Genomic DNA, 14,569 nt, shown 5'->3' on the forward strand with positions numbered 1-14,569 from the left:
TGCAATTAAAGTGAGGATAATTGTCAGTGGAGAGTGTGCACTAACTGTTGACATGTGTTGTGTATTAAATTGATCTTATGGATTGCACAATCACTAACACTAGTGATTGTGCAAGCCTTGCCTTCAAGAACTGTGCAATGCCTATCTAAGATTTCATAGAAAGAAGTGTGTTTGTTAATTCATCAAAGACAAAACATGTGTGAGAAAGTGACTTTGACACTTACAATCTAAGAAGAATACTCAAACACTTAATAAAGAATCAATTAACCATGAAGTGACTATAGACGACAAATCATAAGATCCTCAGTAGGCTCCAAAATTTGAGTGTAAGAAACATTTTGGAGCGTGTTTGTCGCAACAAGAAAACTTTCTAGATCTAGGATACCTACAAATATCCTTAATAAGTCATCCTTATCATTTCGAAAAGTGCCTCCCAAGGCATGTTGACCCTAGGTTTCCCTTTGAGGCAACATCAAAATTTAGTTTAATGAAGCTAGTAGTTGGAGGTTCCAAATTCCAATTTGTTTGTGATGTTTCCCTGAGGATCTTTCTTAATTGATGCCTGGAGTACATAGTGATATCTAATATCCAAAGATTTTAGTATGGATTCTTGCTATGGTGGACATTGTCAGTTTTGTTCAGTTCATGAGGTGATTAACACTGTTTCCTGGATGGCTTGTTTAATCTTGTCCTAGACTTTACCTACTTCTATGCACTCATTTTTTAATATTTCACTATTTCTTTCATTCCAAAACTCCCGTAGAAAACAACATGGGAAAGTTTCCATGCTCAATTCATAATGGGATTTCTATAGACAATGGATCTCCATAATGCTATTGTCTCAACTAAACTTATTATGTTATGATCTCATTGTCTAATAGTGACAACAACATTAATTTTTTTTAAATGTGTTTTTGAATGTATAAAAGGATTCAACACCCTGAAAAACCTTTGAGACATTTAATTTTTGTAGGTTACATCATTGAAGTTTAGGATTTCAAACTTAATTCTAACAAATTTCATTTAAAATTGACCATAAATGTTGCTCGAAAAAAAAAAAAAACGTCTATGTTTTTAGAATAACTGCAAATAAGTTTGGCCATTTTCCCTTCTTTTAAGCACAAAGGACATAATAAAAGCCCTTGAAATATTTTCCGGATTAGGTTATCCCAAGTTAAGATTTTACCCTGAGTTAGCAGCCATATAAGAAAGGATATTTTTGGCCATAAATTATGTGTCCAAATTTTTAACCAGAATTCTTTCTTTGGTAATTCTATATGTCCTACTATTAGGCGGTAGGATTATTGAGACTAGAGAAACCCCTTAGCCTTTAGCCCCAACAAAGCCTTGTTTGGGCCCTTGTGAACCTTTATCTTTTGTGTTGTTAGCTCCTGCTAGAAGCTCTCCTAGTCAAGCTCAGCTGGGAGGGGAAGCTAGTGTTCTTTGGGAATTTAAGATATCCATTGAATTACCGTGTTGGAGGTTATCTAGTACTGTTAAAATTTTCTTATGTATGATTTAGCATGGTGATTTTCTCTTACCAGTTGTAAGTATTCTCAGGTCATCCATGATGGGAGCTACTTCCATGCGTCATCTCAAAATAAAGCATTTTGTTTGTACTATATTTTCCCAAAGAAATGATTTTGAATAATGTGCTTGTTATTCTAGGCTACATTATAGATAGGGAGCTTGCAATGATTCCACCCGTGCATAGCCAAGAAAATATTAACTAGTTATTAAGTATGTTATGATGATGATCTTATGAAATTGGAGGATTTTCAATAATGTTTTATAATAATTGCATGTATGTATAAAACATTTTGTATATGCACTTCCACATGAAAAATGTGGTTATTCACTCTCAATTCCAATTAAAAAAAATTCACGCAAGAGGTATATCCAATTGTTGCATGTCTCTGTTCGAAGTTGGCGTATAAACTCTAGTATGTTATAATAGTCTCTCTTTGTCCTGGGTTGGAGGCTTCTACTCATGATAAACCTCACGTCCGGAGGGGAAAGTAAACACTAGTTAAATTAGCAGTTTCTGTGACTAGAAATATTGACCTTCCTGACTATGTAATGTCGATTTATATCTTTTTTGGCAACATACTTTCTGACATGGGCATGCTTATTGGTTTCTGGTTTTTTCTCATGATGTTTCCTCTGCATGTTGATAATTTGGTTCCCCGTTTTAAGCTTGAATTGTCTAGGCAAGCCTTGTGGAGAGTAAGGGTTTTGGTAAATGATCAGGGCCGAGTATACATACTCGGGTCTTAGGGGTGCATGGAGGACACCGTTTTTATTCTGGTGGTACCTCCCACTCCCAAAGGGTTACTGTTTATGTATGCTTTCTGGCTCAAGTGGTGGAATTATGAAGGATCGAAGTTTCGTCCGATGTTTCATTTGTTTTTCTTGTCATACATTAAGTTAATACTTGTCTTTATGGCGGTTCTCTGTACAAATCATATTCCAGGTCTACCTACATTGTATCCACTTTTGGCCTCTATATAGTGGACTGGTTTACGACCGAAGGAAGGTGGGAGAAGGATGAAGAAAGAAGGCCCGACCTTGACAGATATGGTGAAGTCCCACCTTGTGGTGGAGCCTCGAGCCAAGGTGGAAGGGATCACAGACACCAGGGAGGAAAAGGTAAAGAATTTGGTTCATCTTCTTGCTTAACTGTGCGACAAAGAGGTTGAAAAATGAACTCTAAGATTCTTCAGGCCATTTCAGGAATACTGTGAGGGGACCCTAGTGCAGGTGAAACAATTGATCGCAAGCTGGGAGGCAGAGTTGAATTTGAAAGCTGAGCTTGAACCGCCAGACGAAGATTAGGGGGAGCTAGTCACAGACCCTAGGTACACTCGTGGCCGTCTCACCCTATTCAAAAAAAATTTCCATCTCTACTGGTTAATGAAATGCATAGTGGCCAAAGCAATGGCTACGACCACCAAGATAGCGGTGCAAAGTGAGCCTGAGTCGAGCCTCCGAGATATTCAAAAATAGCTCCATCTTATTCAACTTCAGTTGTAGGATCAGAATGCTCGCTTAGGTCATATTAAGCGACATATCACATGTCTACCGCAATATGAATTACCAGGATCAAGTGTTAAAGATCCTGCTCTGATGGAATCGTCAGATGATTAGTTAGTCGAAGTCATGCATGTTAATTTTGGCTTAATTCTGGTTGTATATGTTGAGTAGAATATATCTTTTCAATGTTATACTTACAAGTTGGTTTCTAAACTATCAGAATTATAAGGTTTGGTTAAATAGACTCAAACTATTTATTTTTTGGATGGATTATAATGTGATTCGATGGCCAACATACCTGGTTTCCCACTGGGCAAGTTGAGGCAGCCGAATGACTTATATATTTGTAACCTGCATGTTTATAAATGAATGAATGAAAGGTATTGCTAAGCTTACAAAAAAAATAAAATTAAATTGTGATTTCTTTTATTTGAGGAAGAAATCATCAAGTTTTAAATATATAAAAGTAAATTAAAATACTCATCTTAAATATTTTAGATAGATGTGACTTTGTTGAAGCTGTAAAATAGTCATATTTTCTTTCTTTCTCTTCTCTCTGTTTGTTTGTTTTTTTTTTTTTTTCAATAATTTGAAATTCAAATTTTATGGTTTGGACTAAAAGTATACTATATTCTTGTTATTTCCTTTAAATCAAGAAAAAGGGTTTTTAGTACTAACTTTCTTGCATTTATAAATACATATGTTTATCATCACTATACCGAGTTACTATTTTATATTTATCTAATACAATTAGGAAATTACCGCAGATGATCTAATGAGGCTTAATGTTATGAAAATACAAAACACATACTACTTGAAGGGAAGAGAAGGGTTATAAGGGTTACACATCAATTTAAATGGTTAAATTCATTTTAAATTTTTAATATTGACAGGTTAAAATAAACTATTCTTTTCTTGTGAAAATGATATGTCAAGTTGTGCAGACCTCAAATGAATGATCTTATATTTAGACAAAAACTCCATGTATAGTTGAATGAGCACACATAAATGGCATTAGTTCGCCAGTTTTACACTTTTCATAGGAATTGTATAGAGGGATTTCAAAAGGACCATTTATTTATTAATCCTACAGACATCATTTCTCAAATGCAATGAAATTGTTTTTATATTTTATTTTAGGGTAAATGTCCCAATCATTCAAACAATTGCAATGAGTGTTTAAATGAAATCAAATATCATATTAATTTAAGGATATCACTGTAATGTTTAATTAAAATAAAAACATTGTTTAAAAGCTCCAACAACACAATGTTCCTAAAAGAATATATCTTATTAAGATCTTTTGCCATAAAATTTATAGGGCTAATGATTGTTGTACATGTGCATTATGATGCAAAACGCCATGATCTCCAAAAGGACAAAGAAATAACATTACTTTTTGTTAACAAAAATGAATGTTTAAGTTGAAAATTACTTATTCAAATTCAATTTTTGAGAATAAGGAATCAAAGTTGTGTTGAATTCAATTTTGATCCATGGTGTCAACTATTCTGTTTTCATATTGAGTAGACATAAAGAAAACATGTAGGTACTATTCATTAATCCAAGCAAGTAGAGTAGGTGGTAAATGGAAGCAAGAAAAGCATATAATTTTCCTCGATGGGGCCATGGAAAATTGGTAGGTACCATTTGTAAATCCAAATAGTGAAAGGATGGGGAGTTGATTCTTGTTCAAATTGTTTCTCCTTTTGAAAAGTAAGAGGATTAACAACAACCAAAGATTTTAATCTTCAATATCTACCACTAAGATGTAAATTTTCAATAAATAAATAATATATGCATAGGCTCTATAGAAATAGTATTCTAATTTATAACTTTTCATTTCATTAACTATTATGATAAGGTAAATTTTGTTAATTCTTGTTTTATTTTTAATGGTCATAATATATAGAAAAAAAGTATAAAAATAATGAGATGTTATGAAAAGTTTTCTTATTATTGAATATTTCTGAAATAATATTGCTTTTTAATTTGATAAACAATTTTATTTTAATTTTCATTTGCAATAAAATAACTTTATATTTATTTATTTAAATAAGATAAAAATAGAAAAACAACTTTATATCTTTATATGACAAGCTAAAGCACTTGGGAAGGCATTAACAACTTCAATTTTCAACCCTAATTATGTACTTTAATTTGACTTTTGATCACAATAATTTTATTTTTAATTAATTTATGTTATGTAAATCATATAATAATTATAATTGCATTTCTTTATACTATAATTTATTGCATTAAATTGCTTTTATACTATGTTAAATTAATTTAAATACTATTCTATTAAATATATTTATTATGTTTATTATGTTTAATTTTTAAGTTGTTATATTATATTTATATGATAATTTAATTTAATTTAATTAATTTTGTTGTATATAGTAATATATATTTATGTTAGTTTTATTTTATTGAATTAATATTATGTTACACCATTGTGTTAAATTGTTTTTATGCTCTTTTAAATTAATTTAAATAATGTTTTTTTTTTACATTTTACTCTTCAAGTGAATTGCAATACATAGATAACAATATTCGTGTAGAGGGAGCTTTAAAAGGCTCAGACCTCAACCTTTGTCACTTGTATGAGCCATTGAACATTACCTATATACAAAAAACCATTACATTTGGGCATTGTGAGGCGTAATCCCTCCCCTAAACAAAGATACATTAAACCACAATAAAACCACATTGTATAAATTGAAACAGGTTGTGCTATACTAACACCTTAAAGAGCCACAAGAGACAGCCCATGAGCCACAAAAGAAAGCCCCCAAGTGCATAACGGAAACCACCATCCCACTGAAAATAAGACCATAGAATGCCCATGAAACAACAAACCATCACCACTCAAAAACCCATCAGTTGCATATTCACCAGTGGTATATTTCCATGCTCATGTATGCAAACCACCACCAATGTACCAACACCATTTAATAAAGAATTATGAGCTCTAAGGTGATAGGCTCAAAGCTCTAAGCCTTGTCCCGTCCACCATAATTAGTACCATGTTGTATTATATTTATTTGATAATTTCATTTTATTTAATTGACTCAATTTTATATAGAATTAAATTATACTATATTGTATTATATTTAAAATAATTTCATTTCATTTAATTTATTTTATTTTATGCAGTACTCATTACTTTATATTTATTGCTTAATTAAATGTAGAATTACTGTTTTATATTAATTAATTCTATATTTAATTCATTTTAAAGTTATAAACATGGTGTATTAATTATTTTTATTATTTTAAAATGACTTTATTTATAGCTTAATATCATAGAGTTGTGTGATTATTTTCTTATTTAATATGGAGTTTGACATTAGAAAAAATTGGATAACAAGAAATCATTTCAATGTATCTAAAAATATTTCTATTTTAGATAAAATTTATAAAAGTTTTATGTATAGAAAATAATTGAAATTAAAAAATTCTTACCCATATATAACTTTTACATGTCACAACAAGAAAGCTATACTTAATACTTTCACTATTAAAACAGTTAATTCATAGAAAAAAAAATAATGAATAATTATTTTAAAAAACTTTTAATTTATTTTTATAAAATTTCAATATTACATTATTAAACAATGTAAACATAATTTTTTTATTTAAAAAACAATGATTTAGAAAAAAGATGATTAAGAAATAAAATTGGCAAACTAAAATAACAAATTAAGTTTAGTTAAGAAATAAAATGAACATATAAAAATAAAAATTTATTGAAATAAAAATATGAATAATCTCAAAGATAAAATGTCTTTTATTACAACTAATTGGGCTTTTTATACCAATAAAATTGGTCGAATACACATTTATAAAGAAGGGTATTATTTACAAGGGGGTATTATTTACAAAGGGCTGTGTTATCCTTGGGAAGGTCGTTATCAGCAGCATCATCATCATTAAAATTATCAACGTCAACAAACAATTGCTCAAATTCAACCAAAATCTCCTTCCGACTTTCTTTAGTACCTTTCATCAATTGTTTCATCAATTCTTTTGCTTTGCCATTTTGATGTTCTTCACATAATAATTCTACTATTTCTTTTCCCTTCTCTGTTATTAAATTTCCATCTTCATCCATTATAACCATCCATAAATAACTCTCCTCCTTTTCCCTTGGATAAATAAAATTCAATAAAGAATAAATTTTATTGAGCTCCTCATCCTTATCATCTATTTCAGCCCATGCTTCTTTAAAGGAGGAAATACGTGCCCAAAACCGCATAGCTTCATGCTCAGATAAATTTAACAAAGACATCCCCTGCATCTCCGCTTGTACCATCTTCGATGATTTCAATGGTAAATAATTTCTACCAATGGCAGCAGTGAACCGTGCATATTGGTAATTCTGGAATTCAAATTTAGGAATATAAATGATGTAAATGCTATCACTCCACTCCATCAACACATTGTTTATGGAATTTGTAAACTCCCTGTTGTCGGAGGTATATAAGCATATCATCTTTTGCTCACGCATTGCCCTTTTCACCTTTTCATCCTCAACCACAACACAAGAAAAGTGTTGGAAACAAGGATAAAAATAAAATAATGTTAAATAGAAAAGTGTTGGAAATAAAGATAAAAAAAATAGAAAATGTTAAAATAAAAATGAATGACAGAATCATTTGAAACAAACAAATAATCACTTACCTGCTCCGATACACTTTCCAAATGCTTGAAAAGAAACAATAGATTAGGCATACTCTTCATCTCTCTCACTTCTTTTTCCATCAATTCCTTGTATTTTTCCTCCGTGAAAGGATAAGCTTCTGTCCCCCATGCGTTTACCATGCGCAATAGCCCCCCACGGTTATGCGCTGCCATTGTCCCGTTGCTTTCTATTATCCTCATTGTGTTCGGGTGCCACCTGTTCCAAATCCAGATGTCCTCTTCCTCCTTTTCTTCAGCTTCGTTAAGGAGAAAATACTTAGTTGCATTCGTCAGCTGCCACGGATGTTGGATGACCAACCACGGAACGTCTCTCGAAAACTTCTTACATTCATCCAATTGTGTACCATAACGGATTAGTGGAATTGTTATTATTTCAAAATTAAATCTATCTTTTTCTGCAACATACATCTCCACAAGACATAGAAGAGGAATATCATAACAGATGCTGGCCGGCCTGATATCTAATAAAATCTTTTTTCCTTTCAATTCGTTCACTCCCACCTACAATTTTCACATGAACAAAAACAAAATAAAGGATAGTTAAAATTTGTTAAAGGATAGTTAAAATTTGTTTGTAAGATATTTGAATTATCAACAAAATATACAACTTAATACCTGAGTTAATGCACCACTCTTCAGAAAATCAAGAGAACTTTCCTCTTCTCCACTTGCGAAGAGCTCTCTTAACAACTCTATATGATTCTCTCGGGGACTTTCTACTAGTTGCTTCAATTTCAGGTATTTTCCGCATTTCTTCACCACAAATTCCTCCACCGCTGCTTCTGATAAAAGTTCCCAACACGAAAGGTATTTATAACCTTTTTCGTCACTGACAACCTTCGCACTCATGTGAAATCCGTGGGTCAAGAGCCGATCAGATTTAGATTTCATCTCTCCAGCTGCTACGAACAGTTTTTCAAACAATGCTTGAGCATTCGCGTTAGCAGGAGCATGGCCCAGAATTTTATTCGCCACTTTCATAGGAAATTCATTAAAATGTTTGCCAAAGTAAACCATGACGAAATTTGCTTGAATATCATCTATGCTCTCCTCAATTAAAGACAATGGAAAACCACGATAGAAAGAGTCTCGGCCATCGAACAGAACAAGCAGCAGGGTGTTCAGAGGAAGATCAGATATATGGACTGGCTCTCCTCGTCCATTAATCAGAAGGCAATCAAATTCTGATTGCAACTGTTTTAGAACATTCTCCTTATTTGAGAAACCCTGAAGAAAAAAACTAAAGTGAGTGGAAAGGAAAAGTAATGTACATGCTTAGCGATTTTCTCCAGTATTATATGTTTTTAGGATCTAAACATAAGAAGAGTTGATTATGACGCAGAAAAAGAAAACATGTTTTAAAATGTGGATGTTATAATTACCTGCCGCGTATGCACTGCACAAGACCATGATTGATCCCATTGTCTTTGAATTTCTTCCCATCTCTCCTCCAACAACGTGCTTCCTCTGATGCTCAAAATCTGTAGTGTTTTCATCTTTACCATGCTCTCCATCCATTTCCCTTCCAACATATAGCAATCAGTTAGATGCAGAGTTTGCAATGAGGTGAGAAAATGGAAATCCTCAGGGAGCTTCTTTAACACTCTGCACTGCTCCAGCGATAGAACTCGCAGTGATGAGAGACATTTGAAGTCTGTACATAATTCTTCAAGACTCGTGCACCCTGATAAATCCAACTTCTCCAAGCACTTGAGTTGGCTGAAACTTTCTGGAAGTTTCTTTAGATTTTCACAATCGACCAGGCTTAGCTTTATTAAACTTGTTGCTTCTCCAAATCGATCTGGAAGTTTCTCTAGGCGATGGCATCTATACATTGTAAGTCTTGTTATAAAGGAGAGGTTGCAAAACCCATCGGGTAGTTCTTTTAAATCGGCCTCACTTAAGCCGATGGAGTCCAACTTCAACTGCCCAATGCTGTCAGGAATACTGCTTAGTTTCGTACAACCATGTAGACGAAGGTTAACAAGGGATGTTAACTTTCCTATGCCATAAGGGAGATCTTTTAGGCTTCTACACTCCTGTAAGTCCAAAATTCTCAATGATGAAAGTTCCTCAAGACTGGTAGGCAAAGCTTCTAGACTCGTGCACCATCTCAAATTGAGTTCTTGCAATGATATAAGCTTTCCAAGATTGCTAGGAAGCGCTTTTAGACTCTCGCACCCGCACAAACGAAGATTTTGCAATGATGTAAGCTTTTCAAGACTGCTAGGAAGCGCTTCCAGTCTTTCGCAGCCCCCCAAATCGAGTTCTTGCAGATCAGAATTCAATGATCCCAAATCTGTTGGCAGCTGCCTCAATCCAGAACAGTAAAAGGCTCAACACTCTTAGAGATCCAAGCTTTGAAATAGATTCCGGTAATTCCTCTAGATATTTACATTCTGAAAGTCTTAATTCCCGCAAACCATTTACCACATCTCCTAGTTCATGAGGCAATCTTTTCAGCTGTGCATTCCGGAGTGTCAGTACTCGCAAATTGCTGACTTGCTGAATACAATTGGAAGAGATTTGGAAGCCGGGGGAATTTAAATTTAAATCGATGTGTCTAAGATTGGAGGGCATCTGAAAATTAAGCATATCTGAAAGTTATTCTCACATCATTAAAACTAATAAAACTGCGCGCGATATAGATTTATAGATATTCCAAGAAAATTGAGAAGAGAAATAACGAGGACCAAATATTTGAAGTAAACTTGCCTGACTTAGATTTTGTAAATCTGCAGGTTTGAAACATAGATGCCTCAACTCCTTGAAGCCCTTTAACTTTGACACATCAAAAGGAAGATGGGAAACTTCCGCACTGAAAAAAACCAGCTTTTCAAATATTCTTTGACATTTGCCCTCTACATCTGTTAAGCGCCCAAGTGTAAGAACTCTTAAAGATTTACACATCAAGTCGAGTTTTGGTGCGGGTAGATACAATGGATCCTTGTTTTTACTCGACCATATGCCTTTGATCTTTCGAAGGTCCTACATTTTTATTAAATATTTCTCAGTCATCTGAATCAAGCGACATATTTTGAAACAAATTAACTGTACATGACATATATTTATGAGTCGACAGATTGCGTACCTCATCTTCCTTCTGATCGAAGAACTCTTGAATTTCACTTGCACTGGTGAATCTGAATCTTTCTCCCTCTGACTTCTGGAGACCAATTTTCAGGATGATATCGTGCACTCTTGCAGTCATGCTTTTCACATCTTGCGTGACGAGCGCTCTTTTTTCCAGCTTTTTCAGTTCTTGCTCTCCCACAATATTTGAAAGTGCTTCCCAGTCCCAACCTTGAAAGAATGAACAAATATCCAAAAATGGATCTCTCAAACTATTTTCAAGATTTTCGTAGGCAAAGACGTAGCACTCTATTTTTTCACCAGTTACACCCTTCCAATTGTTTTTGCTCTCTTCCATCACTGTTCTATAAGCAATTTTTGCATTTTCTTCCTCACTTATGAATCCTGCTACAACAGTCAAAAGCTTTGGAATTCCTCCACATGCCTCGACTATATCGTTCATTTGGCTGGAATCCAATTGCTCCTCCTTATCGCCCAGTTCTTGCTTGAAAAGCTTCATTGCCTTTTCATCGACAAGGCTTTCAATAGAATAGAATTCTGGTCGTATTCCTTTCTTTTCGTGCATTCTCACTGCATTTTTATCTCGTGCAGTGATAAGCAACCTCAGTTTTTTTGCAGTCCCCATATCCTGAGGCAGAAGCTGTACAAATGCATCTAGCCCTTGTTCAACGTTATCTGGGAGTAACACATTGTCTATATAAATGAAAGCCACTTCCTCTTTTAGCAAGAGGCCAATTTCATACTGCCCTTGCTCAAATGTTCTAATATCTGGCAAAGCGTCTTCATCTTTGCTTGTTCCTGTCCTCAGATCTTTTATTATATCCATTTGCAACTTCATTACATTTGGAGTCGTTGCTATGTTTTCAAACAGTCTAACCATGGCGTATTTACATCCTTTTATATTATTTTGATCAAACAGTGTTGCATACACAGCATTGGCAAGGGTGGTCTTTCCCATTCCCCCAAACCCATGGATAACAACTGCTATTGCATTTTTCTCACTTCTCCAGTCCATAAGTTCTATAACTTTGTCCAACGGGTCTTCAATTCCAACTGTTTTAACAATATTAAAACATCAAGTATATCACACCACTCTCAGAAACAGTAAAACAATAATCCCATATAAACATACAAATAAATGTTAATACCTGCTACAACTTACCTGCATTTGTAGGGTATTCTATGTGTACTGGCTTTTGCCGACGTGGCCTATTGGCTCTAAAAAGACAGAGACTCATCCTGTTGTCCATAACTCTGTACATTTTTCTTAACTCCTCTCGATATGTAAGCAGGTCTTTCTTGTTCTCGGACGTTAAGAAAAATCTGCAACGAGTAAAATTTGATGAAGAAACTTTAGAATAGGGCTCTGACCTTACATGCATGCATAGAACAAAGAGGCCTCCACAACATATACATATCAACATCCATTTAAACACAATGTTTAATTGTAGCATGGGTTACTCACCTGGCAAACCTTGAAGAGTCTATTTGAGTGCAGCACAGTATAGAGGCTTCCAGTATCAGCTCGGTTGCTTTTCTGATTGGACTCTCCATCTGTTCATTCAACCAAGGCTCTTCTTGAAGCTCCTTAACATGTTTGGCCAACGAGTTCATTTCGTCCAACAGACTCAGGCACTCCTCTTTGATATCAGAAACATCTTCAAATCTTTCCAAAATTGTAGCGACTACAAGAAGACCAGCAGTAGCCAAGCTTGCGTGCCCTATTCCTTTTAAGAGATCGACAACGAGAGTAGACGCAATAATATCTTGCTGAACGGATTTTAGATTTGATATTAATTACAGTGAGGGTAAAAACCAAGTTTTTCTTAATCTCAGATTCATTCCTTTTAAGAGATCGACAACGAGAGTAGACGCAATAATATCTTGCTGAACGGATTTTAGATTTGATATTAATTACAGTGAGGGAAAAAACCAAGTTTTTCTTAATCTCAGATTCATTGTTTCGTTGAATATAAAATTCGACTGTGAGGTTTGAAACGTACCACTGCGGAAGCAAACTCTTTTACCCCCGTGAAGAACTCCTTCAAGTTCAACAAGTCCTTTGAGGTGATCCTAGACCAAAACTTGTATGTCGGAAATTTCAATTTTTTCTTTGACGATTTTTCCTAGGAAAACATGGAAATGCGATATATTTAATTTTTCAGGTCATCACATACTAACAAAACTAAATCTAATATAATTCCCATTTACATAATAGGATAGAATGATTGCAAATTTACAGAACAGTGCAACATATCCTCAACTTATACTGATTGAAAATTTCTCTATTATCAGTTTAACTTTAAAAAAAAAAAAATCATAATCTGAAATCGGATAGAAATACTTGAATAAGACCCATAAACCTCCTTATTATCAGTTTAATTTCAAAATATTCCCATCCTATGAATAAATCTATCTAAAATTACCTTAAGTACTTCCAAGAGCTGACTTATATAATTGATAAGTTCATCGAGATTCACGTTGCCTTCTTTCCCGTCCATTGCGGTTCCAGCAGCTTCCTGAATGGTGGTAGTAAGATCAGACACCTTTGAAACGCTGGAAGAGGAAGAGCCATCACCTTTTAATGGAGCGCGTAGGGAGCCTCCTTTTTCAGATGGATCGCCCTTACCCTCTTCAATAGGAGACGGAGCGCGTAGGGAGCCTCCTTTTTCAGACAGATCGCCCTTACCCTCTTCAATAGGAGACGGAGCGCGTAAGCCGCCTTCTTCAATAGGAGACGGATCGACCTTACACTCTGGTTGAGCGGGTGGTTCAGCGGGTCGGAGAGAAGAAGAGCCTCCTTTTTCAGACAGATCGCCCTTACCCTCTTCAATAGGAGACGGAGCGCGTAAGCCGCCTTCTTCAATAGGAGACGGATCGACCTTACACTCTGGTTGAGCGGGTGGTTCAGCGGGTCGGAGCGAAGAAGACGAGCCATCTGGCCTTGATGTCAAACACGGTGATGTCAAACACGATGTCAAACACGAGAAGAATTTCGACACCTTCGCTTTGAGGAAAGAAATGATATTCGACATCGCTGCAGAAGGAATGAAGGGAACGAGCCGGGGAAAGGAATTAGGAGCGATCAACAATGGTATCAAGAAGGGAGGGAATGAAAAAGGGTTCTGAGTAATTTCACTGCAATTCTCTCATAGCTACACAGGTCAATTATATAAATACCGAAGGGACTGTAAAGGGGCTCACATCACTCACTGAAATTGCTACGTAAGACAATGGTTGGATATTTATAAAGATCACAAAGATAAATTACCAAATTACCATACAATGAGAATGCCTTTAAACATTAAAAATTAATATGGCCTTGTAAAGTAAAGGGTAGACCCAGTTGTCAAGGTGAGCTGTTAACCTCTTCTCCCCCTGAGCCCGCTTTTCGTAAAATGACAGGTTAAGCATGATGATGTTAGAGGAAAAGCGAGTAAAAGCAAATCAAAATCATAAATTATAGGGTGGAAATTGCTGTCCAAATTGTCTTTTAGGGGTGAATTGCTCATCAAATATATTTTAAAAAATTATAAAACTGTTAAAAAAAATTTAAAAACTGTTAAAATTCTGACCAGAAACCATGAAAATAGGTCAGGAACTATGAAAAATAATTCCAATCCTGCTGGTATGGTTATTGTCTTTTAATATGATTAATATCGATGACAGTTTTAGGGTAGATAGTGTCAGGGTTTAAATATTATAGAAGAACAATTTGAACACTATAGTCTAATGA

General features: G+C 34.5%; 2 protein-coding genes across 2 annotated transcripts; both read right to left on the minus strand.

Annotated features, from left to right (window-relative positions):
- Positions 1 to 6,820: 6,820 nt before the first annotated feature.
- Positions 6,821 to 10,002, minus strand: LOC149265260 (uncharacterized). The gene is made up of 4 exons (XM_089429234.1): positions 9,123 to 10,002; positions 8,356 to 8,967; positions 7,720 to 8,241; positions 6,821 to 7,558 (listed from the first exon to the last, which is right to left on the minus strand). Exons 1-4 carry the CDS (start codon positions 9,573 to 9,575, stop codon positions 6,911 to 6,913), a joined length of 2,235 nt encoding a protein of 744 aa, XP_089285360.1. The 5' UTR covers positions 9,576 to 10,002; the 3' UTR covers positions 6,821 to 6,910.
- On the minus strand, positions 10,002 to 14,058 carry LOC149265261 (TMV resistance protein N-like). Its single transcript, XM_089429231.1, has 7 exons — positions 13,260 to 14,058; positions 12,837 to 12,959; positions 12,299 to 12,603; positions 11,996 to 12,156; positions 10,832 to 11,886; positions 10,456 to 10,728; positions 10,002 to 10,320 (listed from the first exon to the last, which is right to left on the minus strand). Exons 1-7 carry the CDS (start codon positions 13,866 to 13,868, stop codon positions 10,018 to 10,020), a joined length of 2,829 nt encoding a protein of 942 aa, XP_089285357.1. The 5' UTR covers positions 13,869 to 14,058; the 3' UTR covers positions 10,002 to 10,017.
- Between the last annotated feature and the right edge of the window lie 511 nt (positions 14,059 to 14,569).

This window comes from Pinus tabuliformis, chromosome 6 (genome assembly GCF_031772625.1).
Source record: "Pinus tabuliformis cultivar Carrire ecotype Pingquan chromosome 6, CPIR1, whole genome shotgun sequence".
In the NCBI taxonomy this organism is placed as follows: Eukaryota; Viridiplantae; Streptophyta; class Pinopsida; order Pinales; family Pinaceae; genus Pinus; species Pinus tabuliformis.

Excerpts from the sequence above, each read along its gene's own strand:
- LOC149265260 (XM_089429234.1), bottom strand. The coding sequence starts at position 9,575 with ATGTATAGATGCCATCGCCTAGAGAAACTTCCAGATCGATTTGGAGAA. Across the intron at positions 8,968-9,122 it reads GTGCAGTGCATACGCGGCAG|GGTTTCTCAAATAAGGAGAA; the intron begins GTAATTATAACA and ends TTTTTTCTTCAG. Across the intron at positions 7,559-7,719 it reads TGGAAAGTGTATCGGAGCAG|GTGAAAAGGGCAATGCGTGA; the intron begins GTAAGTGATTAT and ends GAGGATGAAAAG.
- LOC149265261 (XM_089429231.1), bottom strand. The coding sequence starts at position 13,868 with ATGTCGAATATCATTTCTTTCCTCAAAGCGAAGGTGTCGAAATTCTTC. Across the intron at positions 12,960-13,259 it reads AGCTCTTGGAAGTACTTAAG|GAAAAATCGTCAAAGAAAAA; the intron begins GTAATTTTAGAT and ends ATGTTTTCCTAG. Across the intron at positions 12,604-12,836 it reads AAGAGTTTGCTTCCGCAGTG|CAAGATATTATTGCGTCTAC; the intron begins GTACGTTTCAAA and ends AAATCCGTTCAG.